Source organism: Phlebotomus papatasi, chromosome 3, assembly GCF_024763615.1.
Source record: "Phlebotomus papatasi isolate M1 chromosome 3, Ppap_2.1, whole genome shotgun sequence".
NCBI classification, from domain to species: domain Eukaryota; kingdom Metazoa; phylum Arthropoda; class Insecta; order Diptera; family Psychodidae; genus Phlebotomus; species Phlebotomus papatasi.
In genome coordinates this window covers 90,234,449-90,257,947 of record NC_077224.1, presented here as the reverse complement: position 1 = coordinate 90,257,947, position 23,499 = coordinate 90,234,449, and the positions used below count along the sequence as shown (strand labels likewise).

At 32.7% G+C, this 23,499-nt stretch overlaps 1 protein-coding gene across 4 annotated transcripts in view; it reads left to right on the top strand.

The window, feature by feature from the left end:
* Nucleotides 1-22,876, top strand: part of LOC129808106 (serine/threonine-protein kinase svkA) — a 59,441-nt gene extending 36,565 nt beyond the window's left edge. For all 4 annotated transcript variants that reach the window (XM_055857820.1, XM_055857823.1, XM_055857822.1 and 1 more), the window contains 9 exons: nucleotides 12,709-12,804; nucleotides 12,881-13,009; nucleotides 17,472-17,981; nucleotides 18,068-18,213; nucleotides 18,402-18,594; nucleotides 18,660-18,929; nucleotides 20,470-20,802; nucleotides 20,892-21,082; nucleotides 21,224-22,876. In XM_055857820.1, the coding sequence (XP_055713795.1) occupies nucleotides 12,709-12,804; nucleotides 12,881-13,009; nucleotides 17,472-17,981; nucleotides 18,068-18,213; nucleotides 18,402-18,594; nucleotides 18,660-18,929; nucleotides 20,470-20,802; nucleotides 20,892-21,082; nucleotides 21,224-21,236 (1,881 nt within the window). In that variant the 3' untranslated portion in view covers nucleotides 21,237-22,876. The remainder of the gene's footprint in view (nucleotides 1-12,708; nucleotides 12,805-12,880; nucleotides 13,010-17,471; nucleotides 17,982-18,067; nucleotides 18,214-18,401; nucleotides 18,595-18,659; nucleotides 18,930-20,469; nucleotides 20,803-20,891; nucleotides 21,083-21,223) is intronic.
* Nucleotides 22,877-23,499: the final 623 nt, after the last annotated feature.

Here is a 23,499-nt window from a genome sequence, read left to right as displayed (position 1 = left end):
AAACCTTTTTCTTTCAAAGTCTTTAAATGTACGTTTTATAATATTCACTCATCTCCCCTACATTTGCGAAATTGTCCTATTCTCTAGATTTTTGGACTGTATTGAAAATTATTTCATGAAAGAAAATGACGTGTTGGCTATAAATAACTTTAAGATAGTGATGAGAAGAGTAATGGAGAAGCAATGTTGCTGTCGCACGATCGAAATAATTTCCGCACCATTTTCAATTAAACACCATGACTTTTTTTATCTCATTTTCAATAAATATTTTGTATCTTATATACCCTCTCTTTGAAATTCTCTTTCACGTTGTAACCGAAGCGTGAATGTATAGTCAGCTCTAGAGACCTTTATAGTATGTATCTCTTATGGAAAAACCTAACTCTTTGGAACGGTGCTTCAATTACTCTTTCAAATGCCATTCGCCATCACATTTTCTAGGTGAGAATCTGTGTGCGCTATTTCATCGACAATTTTACTCTTATGCCATTTCATGGTCAACTTCTTTTGTATGTCGTACAGAATTTCTGATATATATAAGTTATTCGTTGACATTCTTTACAATATCACCTAACATAATATTAACAAAATCTTAAATTTTCCAATCTAGGTTAAATTTTGTCAAAATGTGTTTCGTCGATTTCCGTGGTGGCTCAAAAAAATTTTTTTTTTTGGCACTGCCCACAGGTTGTTCTAAATGATGAGACAAGAATGTTTTTTAGTCAAGGCCCGTGATTAAAAAACTTTACTGTCGTGTTTATCCATCCGGCCTTTAGAGCTTAATATTTTCCAAAATAAGAGAGATATCAACTTGTGATTTTTAACAAAGGTGAACATAACTTGGTGAATTGAGTTCCTGACTCTTCCTCCCGATGTTTTGAAGATCTTACTTATTTGATTTTTCAATTTCTTCGTCCCTGTGGCATAGATCAGGCTCAAATTTAACAACCACCCGGATATTTTTGTTTATTTAGCCGTAGATTCTGTTTTCATTGTCAAAATTTAATCATTGACGGCCTTTTAGAAAGATTTCATGAAATGATATATCTCTTTCTAACATCAGAAGTTCATAAAACCACTGTTTAGGGCGTTATTATTAAAAAATAAATTCACTTTTCTTTTGAAGTTTAATATCTCAAGCTCTTTCGTATGGACCAGCTTAAAATTTTCGAAATATTGTAGCTATTCTTTTCAAACAAAACCAGTGATAAGTCCAAATAAGCTTATTGTATCTGAGATTCTTTGCAGGCGACCTAGGAGTGCTTACAACTCGAAATTCTTGAAAATTGAATTGAGTTTTGGGGGTATAGAGTCGGGTCAATCAAATCTTAAGTTTTCTTTATTCATTTTGACTACACCAAATGATAAAAGAACATCTATATGAATTGTCAATCTAAAACCGAGAGGATTGATAATTATCTCTGGAATATTTTACTACCTTCCCTGCCTCCTAACATCGTTTATTTAATTAAAGTGGTTGGAAAAATTGCCACATACACACAAATTCTGAGATCTTTTTTTTAAAGATTTTTACACGCTCTGAAAAGAGAACTGGTAAAGAGTTATGTACCATATCTATAGGAGGATAATACAGTCACGCTAATTTATAATGTTTGTATTTCTGTGATAGATACTCGCTGATAAATGTGATGAACATCAGTTATTATCAAACTTATGTTCCCATGTGACACAAAAAGTTCAAGAAATGTTCCAATGTAATATTATATTATGATCCATGGAAGACAAATCAAGGACGTTCCGCTCAGTTAAAATTTAAATTGTGTCATGGCTGAATTTTCTTGCTGGAGTTACGAATCAATTTATTTGATTTATAATCTCTCCTGTTTTAATTTGTTCAAAACATTTGACGGTAGTTACAAATATTCATGTGGGCTGAATGAAAAAAGAGTTCAAACAGTAAAAATATAGGTATTTAGAGAAATTTGTAATCCAGACACAGCACATATATTTTCAGTGTCTTTTAAAACTCACACAGTTCTTACATTTTCCTTTATATATTTTTTTGTATTGTATTGTATTGTGATTATTATTTATCTTGATTCGGACAATTCCCACCCCCGTTGCGGCCATCGCCGTCTTATAATTCTGTTGACTAACCTGCAAAGAAAAACGTTGGAAAACTCCTTCACAGGTTGTATAAGGCATAGAAATCAAAATTGTACAAATATTTTTACAAATATATTTAGAATTTGTTTCATTTATTGGAAATGCCTTCTGAATCAACAGACAATGGTCAGGCTGTGACATCCTTTTAGCATAAAGTGTAAAAAAATATATTTAATAAAATAACTAATTTTAGATAAACACGCAAAATATAGCTAGTCATTTTAAAACCTATTAAGGAAAAATCCTTTTAAGAACGCAGACCTTAGAGCCTTTAAATTAAAAGGAACACCAAATGAAATTGTACAAAAACAGAACAAAATTGAATTTAAAAAAAATTAAAAGTCATTTAACAAAATATACAAATATAAACCAAAGACATAATATATAGAAATATAAACCAAAACTCACAATTATTGATTTAGCAACATTAAATGTTGTTGCCAATTTTCAGGGACAATCTTTTTTTTTATGTTCGAACTCTAGGACGTGCTTTCTCATATACCTTCGTGGTATTGCATTTCCCTTTCATTTTATGCGATAATAATTCGGGAAGAAACAAAAAATGATCTGATTCTTATAAAACACGTTTTTTCCTAATCTTTAATTTTACATTTTGAATTATTAAGCAATAATGAATAAGAATAAAAATCTAAAATACATAAAATCTTTAACTCTTTCCGGACCACAACATATCCAGCGAACGAATTTCAGTAAAACTCACTTTATTGTAAGTCTTAGTGGTCAAATATGATACTTTTGTAGAGAAAGAATTTTTTCCGCCTCTGGGAAGGAAAACTCATGGGTACTCTCGTCCCCATAAGAACGAAAAGGAGACAAACTTCAATTTTCCAAAGCCAATAATGTCAATTTTGGAAATAATTTTTGCTTGTCGAATGACTCCTTTACAAGGTTGATTACTAAAACAAGAAGAATTATTGACCAGTATCTTCTGAGATGTCCAGAAGTGGTCAAGAAGACTCCAATTTCCTGCTTGACAACAGATTCCTCAAAATATTTCACACAATCACTTTAACATACATTTCTCTCAACACGATGTCATTGCAGACACATTGAGCTTTCTCAAGAGCCAAAAAAACACTTCCTTGACAATCACAATTCATTAAAATCAGGAAAAACAGGAAACCCTTCCCTGAAAGCAATCTCCCACACTGCCAAATGTGAAAAATATCGGCTATATTGGCAAAAATATCGCTCCCGCTTGGAATTTTTTTACACTCGAGTCTTCGTTATCCGGATGACGTGGGGACAAAATGACATTTTGGTTTTTTGAATCTGGGCAACGTTTTTTATATTTTCTGCTGTGGGAATTTTTTTCTGTCGAAAAACAACAGAAATAATTTTCTTTGTGGTGTGTTTATGTTTCATTTTGTAGCACGATTGTGTGTTAAAAACTTTGATAAAATGAAAATAACACGTTAATTCACTCTGGACAAACTGCATGCTTCGTAAAACATCGTTTTGAATACATCAACCGCCAGCGTTTGGCAGCTGTCACCCGGATAACGAAGTGCCGGATAATGAAGAGCCGTGTGTACAAGGTTGGTGTCAAAAAGCAAATGGCGGGCATTAGCGGGATAACCTTACATTTGACCTCTAGATTTTTGTGGACGAGAGTACCCATAAAGTTTGAACAAGTTTTTTGAAAATTTAAGAAAAAATTGTTTTTTGAATTTATGCAATCTGTAATTGTTAGTTATCATTATAATACTTATTGGCCCTGAGAGGTTTTTCCTTATTCTGGTCTAGAAATATCAAAAAAGTCACAATATCTGCAAGGAAGCAGAAAATCGAAAATTCACGATTTTTGACCAAAAATATTTTAGCTCAGGAGTTAATTGGGTTCCTGCAAAAAATATCCTAGATTTGGACATCCTTATAGTTTGTAATCATCCACAAGAATCGGATTTTTATCGATTCTAAATAGCCCAAAAAAAATCTTTTTTTTCATGGGTACCCAGAGTCCCAAAGGAGACGAAAGAGTTAACATGTTTTTACCGAACTCAGCAACGACAACACGAGCTGCTTCTGCGAGCCTGTTGTTGTATAGCCTATCGAACTTGTTTTACCCTCTTGCCACTTCCTTTTCCTTCTCTCCTTATAAGTGATATATTGAAATGTTTATTATATTTATTCTACAATTTATTTTCAACTTATACGGTCTTAGAACCAATTTTTCTGCCATTTACTTGGGGAGACCGGTTGTGAAGTCGGTCGGCAGCTGCATTTTGATATTGATGAAGGAAATAAAATATATTAATATATATTATTATTATATTGATTCTAACGTTTTTGCATACAAGTTTGAGGAGTGCCTAGTTGAGAGACTCTATTGTATAATAGTGAAATAATAGTTTTTAGATGTGATTCATTCATTTAGTAATGTGGGAATTTCAGTGGCGAAATAGGCAAGACCGGTGGGTCTTGAGCGGATGAGATCTCTGACTCGACTCACACAGTTGTGAGTTCGAGTCCCGCCCGGTGCAAACAACTGAATGTTTAGAAAAAGATGATTTTACTGTGATATAACCTAATAAAATGCATTGAATTTGCCCAAAAACTCTGGGAGTAATAGATAAGGCATCCACACTGCAGAGTAGCATTCCTGGGGGAAGTGTCTGCAAACGGACTTAGCAGGTTCTTTCAACACGGAATCAACAACAATATAACATCACATGATTGCATTTTGTGACAAACATCCCGATACTATTATTAATAATTTAGTAATGTGAAGTAATTCAAATACAAAATAAATATTTATCTTAAATGCTTAAAGTTGTATAATTTCATACTACAAATGCTTGTAGTTTTTTTTTTTAATTTTTGAATTAGATTTACGTGAATTAGTCACTTTATACACAGACAATTTATTCACGCTCATCAAGGCTTGCAAATTCCTTTTCGATTTATATTAATGCCCCCGGAAACCAATCTGAATATGAATGTGTACACTTCATTTTTTGATGTTATTTACTGATGAAGCATTACACAATTCTGGCATATAAGGTAAAGTACCCTTTATTCGACCGGTTCCTCTATTCGACCGGTAGATTTATTTATTCAATTTATTTATATTTGCTATAATATTGTGCATATGATTTAACATTAATAGGTCAATTATTTCTTGAATAATACGATTCAGTGAAAAATTCATAGAAATTGACGAAATTGACTATCAAACATTCAAAAATTGACCCACCGGTCGAATCGAGGAACCCGGTCGAGTGAGAGTACCTTATCTATAATATCACGTTTTTAGTTGGAAACACTGTTTGTGGATTTGTTGTCAAAGATCTCGATAGTGCGAGGATTTATCTCTAAATGACTTGGGATCACCAGTGAGTCCAATAAGAGAACAGGTGCTTTAATCGTTACATAAAATTTATGGTGTTTGCAACTTTTAAACACATATTCCAGTGGTTTTATTATGCTCTGGGCAAAGTTTCAATTGATTAATTAATATTTTTTAACGTTATAAAAAGATTGATGAAATCACAAGTGTCATGTGTTGTTGTGTTAGGATGATATTATAACCCTCATACCTGAGGAAATTATCACTTTTTCTTCTACAACATAATGTCTTTTTTATTGTATTTTTTTCATCAATGCCATTATTTTTTTGTAGTAACTTACCTTTTCTTCTCACAATTACCCAATTTCATTCAATCTCAAAGTAAGATGATATTTAGTCTGAATGAAATTCCCTGTGAGTGCTTTTATTAGATATTATGCAACTTTTATATTGAAAGTTTGCCATTGTGTATAAAGAAAAAAATCATCATGAATTTCTTTTTTTCGCTCCCCAACCATTTTATTTGCTCTATGTGTTTGGATGAGAAATATTAAAATTGCGTAATTCAGATCCTTAATTTGGTAATAATGAGAATTGAATTGTTGAATTAGTTACTGAAGGTGGCAGTACATTTACTGGCCACAAAATGAATTGCTTTTTGTTGAAATATAAATCGATAGTACCCACATATCCTTTGGCACAAAATAATTAATAATTTGAGTAATGAATTGTATTACATCATATGTGTACCAGAAAAATCTTGAGATTAACTCTCTTCACAAATCATATTCACCACTGACTGTTTCAACACAAGGAAACTGCAGAAATTTCCTTTGATTTCAGTAAAATACGCAGAAAATAATGTTTTAATTTATATTTAAAAAGCTATTAAGAGTATTTCCTTATTTTTCTTAATGCATTTAATGTTATTTAGAAATGTGATTCCAGACAGCAAGCTTTATGAAATTATTAACTAAATCTTCACTTTACCTTCATTATAAGAGACTTATTGGTGAATTCTATTGTCTGTACTAACCACATAGTTCTCATGCTATTCTATAAATTCTCAACTAATATACGGAATTACTGAATTACCCAACAATACATAAAATTATAATAAAAAAGAGGTCGTAGAACGTCCCAGCTTTGCGCTATGCAATGTAGATCTCATGACTCGCGACTTAAATGCTACACCCAAAAAATAGTTTCGCATAATTTATCTAATAATATAACTCTATGAAGGGTTAATTTTTAGAGAAATGCACAGTGATCACAAATTCGAGGATTTTCCGAAGTTTTTTTCCCCTGCCAGCGCAATTTGTTTTAATGTTTACCGTTTTACATACGGCTAGGATTGATTTACAAATCATTGTTAAAATCGTTCAAAATAGCTAAAGAGTAATACAATTTACTTTCAGATAAAATTAGTTATCTGAAATCTGAAATTACAAATCACTGTTAAAATCGTTCAAAATAGCTAAATAGTAATACAATTTACTTTCAGATAAAATTAGTTATCTGTTCATAACCAATTTAAACTTCACATATATCCAGTTTCACTTAGCCGTAGTCTTTGCGAGAGAGACCGCTTATTCTCTCGGTAACTGTGCAGGATGTAGAACTACGAAGTGATGATATTGTGTTCTCGAGTAGTTACGATGCAAAGTCGGTCAGATTAAACCACAGGCACAGTATTGGCCAAAAGTTTCTTGGCAAAGCTATATTAGAGAAATCAAGTCGAAAAAATGTTAATAAAATTACTTTTTAATTTTTTTCTTTTTACAAATAAGTTGTCTGTAATACATAAATGTTATTCATGTGTTTCAAGAAAAAAGGATATTTTATATCAAAAATAATTCTTTTCCAAAACTAGAATTTTTCATCTCCCAAAATTTGCTTGACACATTTCAGTTGCAAAGTTATTCAAAGTGGTCTATTTTTATTCAGTTATGTTTTGAATTTGTTTTATTTGAGAGACAATTGGGTACACGCAGAGAAATTATGCTCTAGATTCAATCGCAAAATGGGATAATTTTGGGATTGAAAAGGCTCCAATACCATTTTGCGATTGAATTCAATCCCATTTTGTTATTGAATTTTAGAGCATATTGTGATTGATTTTATCCCATTTTTGCGATAGATTTTTCGAAAATATTGTGATAGATTTGATCGCATTTTGGGATTGATTCTATCCCATTGTGAGATTGAAATGGCTCCAATCACATTTGGTGATTGAATCCATCCCATTATGCGATTGAATTTTCGAAAATATTTCGAATAGATTTATCCCACAATGCGATCAATTTTATACCATAATGCGATCAAATATGTCGCATCATGGGATTGATTTTATCGCATTTTCAGATTGATTCTATCGCATTACAGGATTGTTTTTATCGCATTATGGGATTGTTTTTATCACATTATGGGATTGAATCTATACCACAATATGATTGAATCTATCCCACAATGCGATTGTTTTTATCGCATTTTGGGATTGTTTTTATCACATTATGGGATTGAATCTATACCACAATATGATTGAATCTATCCCACAATGCGATTATTTTTATCGCATTTTGTGATTGTTTTCATCGCATTATGGGATTGATTCTATCGAATTATCAGATTGCTTTCTTCCCACAATGTGATTGAATCTATCCCGCATTGTGCAACAATCCCATAATGCGATAAAAACTAACCCAAAATGCGGTAAAACAATCCTAAAATGCGTTAACACCAATCGCATTGTGGGATAGATTCAATCACATTGTGGGATAGACTCAATCCCATAATGTGATAAAAACAATCCCATAATGCGATAAAAATAATCCCAAAATGCGATAAAATCAATCGCATTGTGGGATAGGTTCAATCCCATAATGCGATGAAAACAATCCCAAAATGCGATAAAAACAATCGCATTGTGGGATAAATTTAATCACATTGTGGGATAGATTCAATCACATTGTGGGATAAAAACAATCCCAAAATGCGATAAAAAGTAACCCTAAAATGCGATAAAAACAATCGCATTGTGGGATAGTATAACGGTTTTACTGAGTCCGGTGAAATTTGCTTTTTTACCTTAAGTTCTGAAGTCTCAAATATTCCTTTTTCCACCCCGTTTCTCCCTATTTTCTCAATAGCTGCAGAATTTCTCCCACCAAAACCCTGCTCTTCACTTTTCTCTCAAGTCAAGTAAGAAAAACTCCAATATTTAAGTGGAAATTTCTAGTAAGAAGCCCATTTATTGAAGACAATAAGAAAACTTTAATTTACGTTAAAAGGCCCATATAATTGATATCTATTTTCTTAAATACCGGTTTTTCACATTGAACAATTAAAGAGGGTACTTAAGGTTTCTCCACGGTGTCCCAGTGATGTCTTCTACTCCTTCAGAGTCGTGGGGCGCTCTAATTTCCTTGACCAACGGAGTACAAGGTGGAAAGACTCCTGAAGCTATCCCTGATGGGCCGAACCTCATTTGAAAAGATTCCCGGTAATCATCCGGAAGAGTTGAGTCTCGAAACGACAGGCTCCTGGTGCTTTATCCACAGAAATCAGCCAGTGTAGACTATCCCAGTGTCTCAGTGGTAGCTCCAATTCTGTGCCAATAGCCACGCAAGATCAGCGCAACTTGGTTCTCACCAATAGCCACGTTTTCCACACGTGGGAGCGGCACAATCTCCCAGAATCCGTTGCCCTGAGAAGCCCCGAAGTCCGATGGTGCCGAAAAGCCTCACAGAGTTGTTGATTCGTTGGGAAAAGATGCTTCCACTTCCGCCGGGAATTGCCTCACCACTTCACTTTACCGCCCTGCCTCTTACTCCACTCACTTCTATTTTCTCTTCCTGGGGGGAGAAACTCACTTCAGAAAACTCCTCTCCACTCCAATTCCTGACCCAAACTGATCCCACCACCCAATTATGCAAATTTTATACCGCTTGGGCGGTGAGACGAAAAACACACACACACATAAACAACACAACACAAAATTGAACGAAGATCCGGACAATTCTCCGCCAACTTCGCACTGTTTCCAACGCTCTCGATATTGAATTTAAAACTCAACGGAAAACGCATGTTATAATAGATTCAATCACATTGTGGGATAGATTCAATCCCATAATGTGATAAAAACAATCCCATAATGCGATAAAAATAATCCCAAAATGCGATAAAATCAATCGCATTGTGGGATAGGTTCAATCCCATAATGCGATGAAAACAATCCCAAAATGCGATAAAAACAATCGCATTGTGGGATAAATTTAATCACATTGTGGGATAGATTCAATCACATTGTGGGATAAAAACAATCCCAAAATGCGATAAAAAGTAACCCTAAAATGCGATAAAAACAATCGCATTGTGGGATAGATTCAATCACATTGTGGGATATATTCAATCCCATAATGTGATAAAAACAATCCCAAAATGCGATAAAAATAATCCAAAAATGCGATGAATACAATCGTATTGTGGGATAGATTCAATCCCATAATGTGATAAAAACAATCCCAAGATGCGATAAAAACGATCCCAAAATGCGATAAAAACAATCGCATTGTGGGATAGATTTAATCATATTGTGGGATAGATTCAATCACATTGTGGGATAAAAACAATCCCATAATGCGATAAAAAGTAACCCAAAATGCGACAAAAACAATTCCAAAATGCGATAAAAGCAATCGCATTGTGGGATAGATTCAATCAGATTGTGGGATAAGTTCAATCGCATAGTGCGATGAAGTCAATCTCAAGATGGGATGAAAACAATCCCATTTGTTCCTAAATTGTAGATTTCCAAAAATCAATCACATTATGGGATAAATTCAATCGCACTGGTTTCTAAAATTCCATCTCAAAATGCGATGAAAACAATCCCATTTGTTCCTAAAATGTGGATTTCTAAAAATCAGTCACATTAGGGGATAAAATCAATCACATTGTTTCTAAAATTCAATCCCATTTCTCCTGGATTCAAGAAATTTTAGGATATTTTTGAGATAAAAATCGTGGGATTGAAACAATCCCATGGGGATTGAATCTGGATACTTGGAAATTTCTCTGCGTGTTGATATCTCCTAAACTAAGACAAATATTGACTTGCGGTTTTCGTCAAAGGTTATATATCGGATAGTTGAAGTTCATCAAATGAACACTTGGGTCGAAAAAACGAGTTCAGGAACAAACAACCTCCATTATCTCGGTTTCTGAGTAATCGATGAGATCAAGTTCTTCGGCAAAATTATAGAGAATATTCTGATCTACATTTCACCCATATATCACTTTTCTGTCAGTCCATCCAAAAATACAAAATTTGTATAATTTCACGAATTTCATTCAAGATAACTGAATGACGTCCCCCAACTTTACCTACAATAAGCTGATATATAGGCTTATCATTAGCTTTTCATTATTGTTGAAGAACTGAAATTGACAAATATGTACGTCACCCCAACAGTTCAACTGTCATTACCGTCTACCCTCATACAAATTTATATCCTTTTCTCAATTTTTTTTGTGTCTTGTTCCTTTGTAATTAAATTTTACTATATTTTTACTACTTTTATTTAACTCTAACTCCCCTTTGTTGCACTGAATTTGCGACATAGTATAGCTACATATATTTACAATTATTGTTTTTTATTTATATGTGAAAATACCAAAAATTTACATGAGTTAGAATATGTTCAATACCACTTTATTTATCTAATTTAATTGTAAGTAGTACATTGTTGTAAAAAAAACAAATTATTCTTTATAAGCTGTACAAGGAAAATCTGCAACAGTTCAATTTTATCAAAATAAAAATGAAATACGTCTGTGTTCTTTTTTGTCTAAAGCACAATTAATTTTCACACGTCTCTCACCTGGTCATTCCACTATCACTATCTTATCGTGGAAATACCAAACGAAGTATACTCAACGAAAAACAGAGAAATAAAATTTTGTCTGATATGGTGAGAGTACTATTTGAGAAAGAGCAATTGAAAGTATATTTGATGACTTTTTTCGTTATTTGTTAGAAACCTTCAATTAATTATTATTGTTTATTGTGCTGTGGTGTTGTGTGAAGGTTTTCCTGGGCAGTCTTTTAGTGTGAAAGAGACATTTATTATATTTATTTGTAGTGTTTGAATATTTTTTAAATTAATTCAACTTAATTCATCAAGAATGGGTATTTTGGTTCAGGTATTAAGATTAGAAATTTTATACGTTTCTCAATATTGAAAAATCAATAATTTTAAGTTAAGTTTGAAATGTGCTTTGCGATTTTTTTTTTGATAAATTGATATGTTCCTTAGAGATTGTTAATCAAAATAGGAGAAAACTAGTAATTTAACATGGAATTTTTCTTCATTAACTCAGTTATTAGTGGTCTTTCTATCGCAAGCAGAAATTTTTGATAAGATAACCGCGGAAATAATTGCTGTATTCCTCATAAGTTTTACAGCGAGTATGAAAATATACAAGTCATTTTATTCTTGTATATTATTAAGTTTCTTAACATTTTTATGGTTTACTTGAAATAAATATAAATAAAACACCCATGGGCTAACATGATATGGCTTTCAAACTGGTTTCCAAAGAAAGCAATTCGAAGTATTTCCGAAAACACAAAGAGGAAAGTTAAGGATCCCCAAGCAGATTTGCAAGCTCTCGTGCCTACATCTAAAATTTTGAATCGCTTTTTCTCCACTATTCATTATTAAATAAAAATTCTTTTGAATTGGTGGGAAAAAATTAAAAGAAAAATTTATTGGCCGAATGAAACGAATTAATGCTTATTATCTTTAGAAATAAATTATCTTCTAGTTGAACTGAAAGAATTGTTGTAAACCTATGTTTCAATTATTTACGGCATGTTAAATACTTTTGTTGCCCTTGATGTAAAGCGTGTCATTTGTGGTATATCTTCTAAATCACGAGTTCCAGCATTCTACAATTCTGAGACATTTTGTCACCCTTTCAATTTTGACCTTAAAAAGACAATCTTCTTTGACATAAGATTAACATAAAATAAAACCTATCTAAATTCACGCAATATTTCATATTTTATCACTGCTATTTTTTTAGTTCATCAAATACAAATTAATTAATTTACAATAGAAAACAGATATTACGTATAACGATCTAATAGAAAAAATATTTATGGAAAAGTGCTTTATTATTTTATTTAAATCTACTGATAGATAACAATACAGGCACTTATTTTTATGAATAAAAAAATAAAAATTTGAAATTTTCTATCATTGCAGAAAGTGGATCCCGAACTGATTTTCACAAAACAAGAGAGAATTGGAAAAGGATCTTTCGGGGAAGTGTTCAAGGGCATAGATAACCGAACACAACAGGTAAACAGTCCTAAGTGCTCATAATGAGAAAGTTATAGTAAGATGAGAAGGGGTAAATGCAAATGATATATTCCAGGTTGTCGCCATAAAAATAATTGATTTAGAGGAAGCCGAAGATGAGATTGAAGACATCCAACAGGAAATTATGGTGCTGTCACAATGCGATTCCCCATTTGTTACGAAATACTACGGATCGTATCTCAAGGTAAATATAATTCTCATTAAACCAATTGGCAGATATCATATAAAAATTATTAACCCCTTCAGAACGATTGGGTCACCCGTGACCCCCGTGACCCATAGAAAAAATAATTTTTCCGAGCTACTTTAAGTTAATTTTTTCTAATATTTGCATGTAATCGTAAAGTAGAAGATTGTAGGAATCTAGAATAATTTTTGCAAATCTACAACTATTTGCTATATTAAACTCAAAAGTGACGAATTTTCAAATCACCGCACCGATAAATTATTTTTATTATTTTTTTTTTATTTCCAATTGTTTTCAGTAAAGCTGCTTTGGGAAAAGAAAATACATAATATTTTTCAAGAGGATGCAATAATGTTCATTGGTATCATCAAAAAAATTATTTGAATTTTTAGGATATTCTGTTTCTATCGTCCACAAAAGCAAAAAATACACCAAAAAAGACTATGTTGGATTTTCTAATGTTAGATATAAAAAGTTTTACTGCTTTAGTTTATCGGTTTCTTTTCTATTGTTTATTTTCGGTAAGCGAAAAGTGTCTCGTCCTTAATGGGTTAAACTAGTAATGGTAATACTTCCCTTGTATTCCTTCTTTTTATCTTTTTTTTCTTTTCTCAAATATTTTCCACTGTAATTTGTAATACACTTTCGTTTACATTTCCAATGAATATTTTATAAAAGGGAGTGTTAGCTTTCTTTAACGATACTAAGGGAAGTGCTTGAACAATTATAATTTCAAACTTCAAATAAAGAATAATACAAAATGAATCACATAAATTTGTTCCCTAACTTATTTTGCTGGGTGATTTATCTGTGACTCAATTGGTCGTAGAATCGCGTTAATCAAATAAAAATAAAGGAAAATATTATTTGGAGGAGGAATAGAAAAGTGTGCGATGGACAAGTAAAGAAGTGAATGCCATAACTGTGAAACAATTACTTGTGGGTCAATTTGCATAAACAATATGGCTTCGTTTTTAATCCACCCCACTCTTTATTACTTTGAATGTGTGTGTGTGTGTGTGTGTTTTAAGTGGATTTTGAACCTTAATTAAAGTTCATTTTTCAGTTTTGTTTAAAAATATGTAGGGTCAGTATCAGTTGAAAATCCAAAATGACTACAGAATTAATCGAGTTTGTTTTCTTTTTAAACAGAACTTATTTCACATGATAAAGTTTAGTCTAAAATTCAAGAAAAAAAATGTACATTTTTCTATAGAACTGTTCTTAAAATTCAATTCAGTTATTGCGCGTTGGGCATTACCTTTCAAAATATGTTTTTTTATGAGTTAGCTCTTTGTCATTCTAAATGATGCGCAAATTTTCATGAAATTAGAATGACACGGGATCAACTTGCTTGAGTTAGTCCCTTGTTTTACTAAAAATTGAACCGATAAATCTATTTTGTGCCCCTTGACTCCAAAAAAAAACCGCGCAAGCAATCACAAAGAGTAAAATTTTGAAAAACTTTTCTAATAACGAAATTTATTGACTCATATCATCTGAAATTTTAATAAATTCTCTGTCTGAGTGCATTAAAACCTCAAAATCGCCAAAAAGTGAGTTGGCCCCTTGTAATTTCCAAGAACCGATATATATTATATATATAATATATAATATATATATATATATATATATATATATATATATATATATATATATATATATATATATATATATACATATATATATCTGAAATATTCTAAAACAGATTTCAATAACACGGACGTATTCAAGCTTGTTAATCATTTTACATTTTTTTTAGATCAGCTAAATGAGGCTTGAGCATTGTTTAGTATTTATTTCAGATAAAATATACATATTTATAGGCTTTACTTAATTTTTGTGAAAAGTTTGATTTTATTCATAAATGTACTGACTTTGAATATGACACAAATATATTCTGTCGATAAGCAAGTTAGTTTTGACCTCCCTCTACCCATGAATATTTAATTTACAAGTGAGTAGCAACGATGAAAATGTGTACATTAGAATCTAGTAAAAAGAAGTGTTTGGTCAGGTGAATAAAATACATAAGCTAGAAAACAGTTTGAAAGAAAATTGTCGATGTCAAAATAACTAAAAATTTGAAGTTAAAATGTGTAGTGAATGAGAATTTTTAAAAACAAATCATTGAGTAAAAATATTTTAGTAATTACAGCGAAATTGAAACCGTTTGACGATGCTCTTCATATAAATCTTTCATTTACATACAATACAATGTGAGTCATTAATGTGTGTTTGGGATAAGATATTACTTAAAATGCTTCTGGTGTTTTTGATGTGGTATTGTGTGTAAAATGATTCTTCTACTGATCCTATTTGGATCCTATTTGTTTGCTTTTCGAATATGAATTGGTTGATTGATAGCGAATGAGTGAGTTACATATGAGACGCTCAGAGCAGAAGTGGTCTCCTTTGTATGCATTTCCCTATTAAAACAGTCCTTTTCTGCTCTGAGCGTCTCATATATGACATGAGTCATCTTTTAGCTGAGATTTTTTTTTTACAATTTTAGCTTTTGTAGTTTAGCTCGTCAGACCGGGCCCATATTTTGTATGTACACATTTTGACACTTAGATCGCGGATATCATATGCGATAAATATCGATTTTCACGTCCCGTCCCGTACCGTCCCGTCCCGTCCGTCGTATAACCACTTCTGGAGAGAGAACGGAGAGAGATATCGACAAGCGGTTTTTGGAAAAGGTTAAATGTCGATAGGTGGCTAGAAGTTGATGATGTCAGACCCCCCCTCCTTCCGCCATTTTGGAATACCACTCAATTTTGTTTTCTTAATAACTCAGCCCCTCTATGGCATCGATCGGGCTCAAATGGGCCTAAAAACTTTTGATCGATACCAAACTTAAAGTACCCCGACCCCCCTGACCCGAGCTACAAGAGGTCAAAAATTCAATTTTCAAATGGACATATCTCCGGTTCTAACTATCGGAATTTCAAAAATTTTGGTCTTTTGGAAAGCTCTCGAGGAGTACTACAACCTTTATGACATCCCAATTTCATCCGATTTAATCGAAGTAATCATTACTGTACCCCGACCCTTACTACATTCATATGGACCGGATTCTATCTCTAATATTTATTAACCGATTTCAAAGATTTTTTTTTCTTTTGTTGGCCTTCCCCACTCAGACTATTTAAAATAAAAAATTACCAGTGAAAAGCTCAGATAAGCTTATGGTAGCTGAGATTCTTTACAGGCGACCTCGAAATGCGTGCAACTCGGGGTGCTTGCAACTCGGAATGCGTGAAAATTCGATTGTGAATTGAATTTTGGGGGTAAAGAATCGCGTCGAAAGGTGTCCAAAAAATATCCTTGATTCTTATAAACTTCTACTTTGTGATTATGTATAAACTTTAGAAAAAAAAATAACTTTTGATAGATAAGAAATATTATTTTCTCTATGGGTAACGGGTAACCCAATCGTTCTTAAAGGGATAATTAAAGATATAGTTGAATAAAATATCTCACAATTAATTAAGTTCTATATTAACCCTCTAACAGGTGTGATAGCCTCAAAACGGTCATTACAAAAATCACATTTAGTGCAATTACAAAGTATTTATGCATTTAAGCATTTTTGTAAAATGGGTATAAAATTGTAATTTTGATGTTACAGTTTTTGGACCAGTGTTTGGTTTTCTGAGTTTCTAGTCAAGATTTCATAGTTTTACCTCGTTTCTGGTTTAATAAACCTAATTAAAAAATATTTTTCACTTGGATAATAATTATCTAATTTTTATATAAGATGATAAACACTGAAACAGCCCTCGGGGCAGATGTAGCCACTCTTCCGTGGTGGGATAAAACTATCAATGATTTTTCACTAATACATGGATAATTGTTAGATGAAAAAGTACTATTGATATTCCAAGCAATATTGCCATTCGGATGAACAATTTGTGAAATAGATTTTTTCAGAATATTTTCATCAATTTTGCTGCAATTACAAAAATGTCATAAAAAAGTCGGCTAAAGCCTTTTTCTTTAGGTTTAAATGACATATTTAGCATCAGTGAGTGGGCTTCAGTGTATCAAGCGAAACAATATTTGGTGTCTCCAGTTTAAAATTTCGTCTGGAAAACTGGTGGCAATTAGCACCCCAAAAGTGGCTATATATCCCAGGCCGGGGCAAGTGTAGCCAATGTGTCATACTTTTTTCATTATCCTCTCTAGAAAAACTCAACGATTTTAGAGCTTTGGACTACACTGTTTCATACAACCAATATCCTAATGCTACTTATGAAACACAAAAACATTAGACAAACCTTATCATTTTTTCACAAACCACGCGCGAAAAAAAAAGCTTAATTTGCTGGCTAATTCTACACCTGTCTCCCCTACACTTCTAAACTAACATTGTTTCATAGTGATGAACATAAAGGAAAAATGAGGTAGTAGGTCAAAATTATACCTTGATGGCGTTCTTTCTATATTTCAGGGTACAAAGCTATGGATCATTATGGAGTATCTGGGTGGTGGATCAGCCCTGGATCTCATGAAAGCTGGTTCTTTTGAAGAGATGCACATCGCCATCATTTTGCGTGAGGTACTCAAAGGTCTAGACTATCTGCACTCTGAACGGAAGCTTCATCGGGACATCAAGGCAGCCAATGTTTTACTGAGTGAAATGGGGGATGTGAAGCTGGCAGACTTTGGAGTTGCGGGGCAATTAACCAATACAACTTCAAAACGCAATACTTTTGTAGGGACTCCATTCTGGATGGCACCTGAAGTAATAAAACAATCAATGTATGACTCTAAAGCGGATATCTGGTCATTAGGCATAACAGCTATTGAGCTGGCCAAGGGAGAACCACCTAATTCCGAGCTTCATCCGATGAGGGTACTCTTCCTCATCCCAAAAAATAATCCCCCACAGCTTACAGGAAACTACACGAAGCCCTTCAAAGAGTTCGTGGAGGCGTGCCTCAATAAAGATCCTGAAAATGTAAGTTGCCCCATTTTCAATGGTACTCTAATACTTGTCATTTTTTAGGCCTCTGATAAATATTTTTGCTTGTATTTGAATTTTAGCGGCCGACTGCTAAGGAGTTACTTAAATTTGCTTTTATCAAAAAGGCTAAGAAAAATTCTTACCTTATTGACCTAATTGATCGATACAAGAAATGGAAGTCACAGAAAGGTGAAGAAAGTGAAACGGAATCAGAGAATTCAGATTCGTAAGTAAAGTTTTAAGTCAATAAAAGTTTCGTGAATTCAAAATCGTACTAAGTATTACTTGTATCAAGACAACTTGTATTAAAATACTTTTATATGATTTTTTTTAAATTTATAACTTTAATATTTATATTTGAACAATGCAAAATAAACATTTTTCTTTTTACAATTTCAATAATTGTATTTTCAGGGAAGAATCAAAACCAGACAGTGACTTGGATGAACCCTGGATAATGACGGTAAAGGGACTCCACAATTATAATAATTTCAAAGGACCCCCACCAGCTCTAGTCGAAGACACTGTGTCAGTTCCGCTGATTCACAATGGAGCCAATAATTCGCCATCTAGGGATTCTAATTTAAATCTGTATAAATTAAATCAAGTAAGTCTAACTATATAATATTTAAATTCATACACTAGCTGATTCATTGATGTTCCAAATCAAAGACACGGCCATCATCAGCAACCAGCCAGCAGCAGATTGGAGACAATCGAAAGGAGCGTGACAGAGTAGATATGCAATCGACTCAAGTACAACAAACAACAACGGATGCTGCCACAACTCCTGCCAGTGTTCAGGTTATGAAAGAAAAGCAGGATAACCATCACAGTCCACAAAAAGATACACCGCAGTCGCCCAGTCAGCTGGACTGGGAGTCACGTGAACGAGAAAAAGATGCCAAAGAGTTGCGTGACAATAGAAGACTGTCAAAGGAGGTAGGTATCATATTCCCCACGAGTAGAAAATGCAATAGTACATAGAATATCAGTAACATTATGTAATAATTTACCTGATTACCATCACCCTTTTATTGGAACCGCAACTAAACTCGTTTATAGCCAAATCAGTTCCGTACGCAATACAAACGGAGCTTAGTGCTCACTGGTACTCACAAAACATCACTTTAATAGGATTATTTTATAATTTTATAATTTTTATAACACCTTACGTGTATTCTATTTAAAATGAAACTGTGGTTAATTACAATTATTTGTGTAGAGCTCACGGGCGATTCAACAGTTGTTAACCCAGTCGACGGCCAAACCCACCAATCCTAATCCTTAATTCCTATGACACACGCAACACATCATCCCTAGGTGGGTGCTGAAGGTTGTTATTTGGTGCTCTTGTTGCTCATGGCAATTAACACCAGTAACTTCAGTGAGTGAGCATCAGTCACCGGGGACAGTTCACTCCAAGGAAGTTGAAAGATAAGTGGCACCTTTAGTTTCCCAGTTTCCTTTTATAAGTTATATTTAATATTATTTAAGGGAGTCCCATTAGGGCTTACATTTATGATATGTAAGCTATCTCGCAAGTTATGTTCCCTACAAACAAGAGAAATTTATGTCCATATTTCACAGTTTTTCCTACACAAGTGTAATTTGCTTCTGGTGTGTAGAGGCTATTAAAGCATTTTGTATTGTGTACAAGTCTGACTTGACAGTGAACAAGCTTAGTTGTCTCTCCAAAACTTGATTTATAATTTTAAAAACGTTCAGATTAAAATGTTTTATATATCAATCGATATATTTTAATGCTCAAACGCCATCTTGAGATTAATATAATCTCTATGTTATTTAACCCGGTTTTCATCACATATACGCGAATTACATGGTTTTTCGGAATAGTTTTTCGCGCTGTTTGTTTACTGTCCTACTGGAAGTAGGAAATGGGACAGAATAAACTAATATTATGAAACCTTAAAGTACCTGATGAAGTATATTGTCAAATTTATAGAATATCGTAAAATTAGAACACTTTGCTATTGCCCCTCCCCCCTCTTATGAATAATATTGAAATACCCTATGTTAACCTTGTATATATTTAAACTAGAGAAAATAGACCAAGTTTTCCTCAAAGGTTAAGAAATTTTTTTAGAATTGTTTTATGTTAACTGTACACTTTTATATAAACCGCGAAAACTTTTTAAACTAACTAACATTTAATGTGCAATTAGATTCTCAGATTTTATTGCCTGAGTGAATAATGAACGTTAAAAGATGTTGAGTTCCAGTTTTCGGAGATATATAGAAAATCAAAAAAAAAAAACGGTAAAGCTAAAAATCATCATTTAATCATCAACATTTTGGGCTCTTTTTAACAGCAATTTAAAAATATCCTTCTAATATTTCAAAGCTAAATTATTTATTTGTTAAATAACAATCATAAACCATAAACATATCGTACAAATAAAATGGAAAAAACGACTAAGTATTTTTGATAATACTTAACCCTTCTCCCTAATAATTGTAGATCCATTTGAATGATCGAAGCCACGAATCCATGGTGGCTCAACAGGAAGACAAGCGTATCAATTTACGACGTGATTATCGCGACAGCAAAGAGGCTCTATCACCGGTCGGAGGACATAGTACAAGTGCTGCTGGTGGTATTCCAGCCAATGCTACATCTCCAAACTCCGTGACTGTCTCCAGCGCTTCTTCTTCCTCGCCAACCTCCCACAGCAATGCGGCAAACGGCAACGCGACTGGCAACAGTATTACTCCCATCACGAATATGGCAAAGACTGGAAATCGTGTGAATAGTTCGTGTCTCAATAATTTCATCTCACCACTCTTGTCAGAAGTGAGTGATGTCACTACGCTTAAGCTTTAGCCTTACTCATTACGATCCAGACTTTATGGTAATTTGTCTTGAAATTTATCTTCCCACAGTTACAGCGAAAGTATCACTACTCAAGCCAAAATCCATCGGCATTGGATGTTGTGGACTTGAAGGCGGCCTTTGAGTTAGCCGAAAGGAGCAGTCCTGGTGTCAGTGATCTCTTCGTAAAGGAAATCATCCACAAATTGGTGCCCGGCTTTTCAGAAACGCGAATTAATACGCTTATGGACAAAGTTACGAGGTGAGTTAGTTTCCCTGACTTATTATTTTTTAACTTGGGAGCATATTTTCTTTAACATCTTTTCCTTTGTCTATTGTGTTGTGCTCCCTGGGATGGTCACTTGTCTAACACTAATCCTTGTGGACAATAAAATATAAATAGGGACAGGAAATAATAGGAAATGAATCTACATCAGATTCAATTAGCAAATAGTTGAAGTATGAATGGAATTTATTGTTATTATTGCTGCTATAAATTGAGAAGACAACAACAAAATAGAGACAGAAATATGAAAGAAACAAATATTTAAAAAGATTATTTAGATAAAAAAAAAGTTTTCTTCTCTTTTTTGTGAAAAATATCACAAGTGTTTTTTTTTTATTGTGAAATGATGATAAAGGCAATTGCAGAGACTATTAAAATCTGTTAAAAATAAAAAATTGTTTGAGGAAAAAACTCAATATGAGGAAAATCTTCCAGTAATGCGTAGAATAATAATGTGAAAAACCCTATTATTGAATAGAGGATGATAAAATATTTCTAATTATTTCATTGTTTTTATCAGTTACAATTATTGAAAAAAAAATGATTGAAAATAAATTGCAGAAGCTTCATAATACACTATCGCTGTAATTTTGTTAACATTAGTGTGGTAGCACAATAAATGTCAGAGCAACGACAAGACCAATTTTTCACACTCGCTGCTATACTAAAACATGTTTACACAAAGCAATAGACATTCTGTGTTGCTCATAAAGTTTATTATGGAGAATATCTTGACAATTTTGATTTATTCTATTTTATAAAAAACAGTGAAATTCATACGTTATAATTTTATTCTGCAAAAAATACACTATCACAATTCTTTACTATATCCTCATTGCTTTTTTTAATGAGTCTTGTTTTATTTTATTTTCATCAAAACAAAACTTCGAACAATTGTATATAAATCAAAAAAAAGAAAAAGAAAATGAGTATAAAACTGATTTAAATCCATGATTTGCGCAATTTTTTGGATTATCTACAGTTCTCTAAAATATAATCTAAAATTCTTGGTGATTGTATTGATTTCTTTGTGAACATTTTCTGCAAAAAGTTGGGAGAAATACTGTTGAAAAGAAATGTATAATAGAAAAAGCGTTTTGAAGATTGTGTCTTCAATATGAAAGAAAAATAAAAATTGATGTGAATTTGGTGTGCAATTCTAATAAAAAAATATGAGAATAAGACAAATACTGTAGCTGTTTTCTAGAATGATGGTTTTTTTTAAATTTTAATTGGACTCCATGTGACAATAGAATTTGACTTAAGTTTTAAAAGATTTTATAGATAAAAATGAAGATAAAAAAAAGATCAATTTACTTAAGAAATAACATATAAATTTGCATCTTCCATAAAAATTTTAATTCGAAAAAATGTCTAAAAACAAAAATAAATTCAGAGAAATAATTGTATTAAAGTTGACTGATTAAGAGGTGAAAAATAAGAGCTTTTAGAACTCTTTGTAATTGAAAAAATGTTTAATTTTTATTATTTAGTTCCCTGGATACAAATACATGTAACCACACTTTAATTATTTTTAATGAAAATCGAGAAAAACACTCAGTAATTGCAGCCAAGCATTAACAAGAATGGTAGAAAATGTTGTAAATTGTTTTCCTAAAATCCTTCTTACAATTGTTGGTTTGTAGTTAGAATTTGAAAAAGAAATGAATTATTGAGAAGATAATGAAGTAAGAAAACAGATGAAACACATTAAGCTAATAGTTTAAATTGCAAATAAATTAAGAATAAACAATTATTTTAATATAAAAACTGGTATTTTGAAATTCGGAATTAAAAGGTACAAAAGCCTCTGCTGTGGATAGAAAATTTGCTATATTACTCTTCGAACTCCAAAGAGAGAGGAAAATGATCCTTCGATTTTTTAATCCCTCGAAATTTCAACTTTCTACTCCCAGGGACCACTTTTCTCAACATATATCTTTGCGATTCAGACGATTTGTGAGAAATGGCGTCATGCTTTTTTCCGTATGCCCGTCCGTCCGTCCGTCGTGAGTCTATGTATGACCACCTCTACCAGCCAGACGGTTAGACCTAGAGCGGTATCATTAATATGTTTCGCATTTTCCCTCTAACCCTCCCCTTCCCCACAAAAAAAATATTTCAAGGTCGGATTTTCAAGGTCAAAGTAAAAAAAGCTCTAGAAAACGTAATTTCTCAAGTGAGTGGAAAAAGCCTTGGAATTTCTGACAAAACTGAACTGGTTCCAATCGGTTCAATTATCAATCTATTAGTAATTTTCCTTCGAAAATCAATTGTATTACTCCTCAGCTATTTAGCTATTTTGGGTGATCTTTTGAGTGATTTGTGAATCGGTTCAAATCGATTGTGAACAAGTAAACTGTAAATGATGCGAAAGAAATTTTCAGGTATAA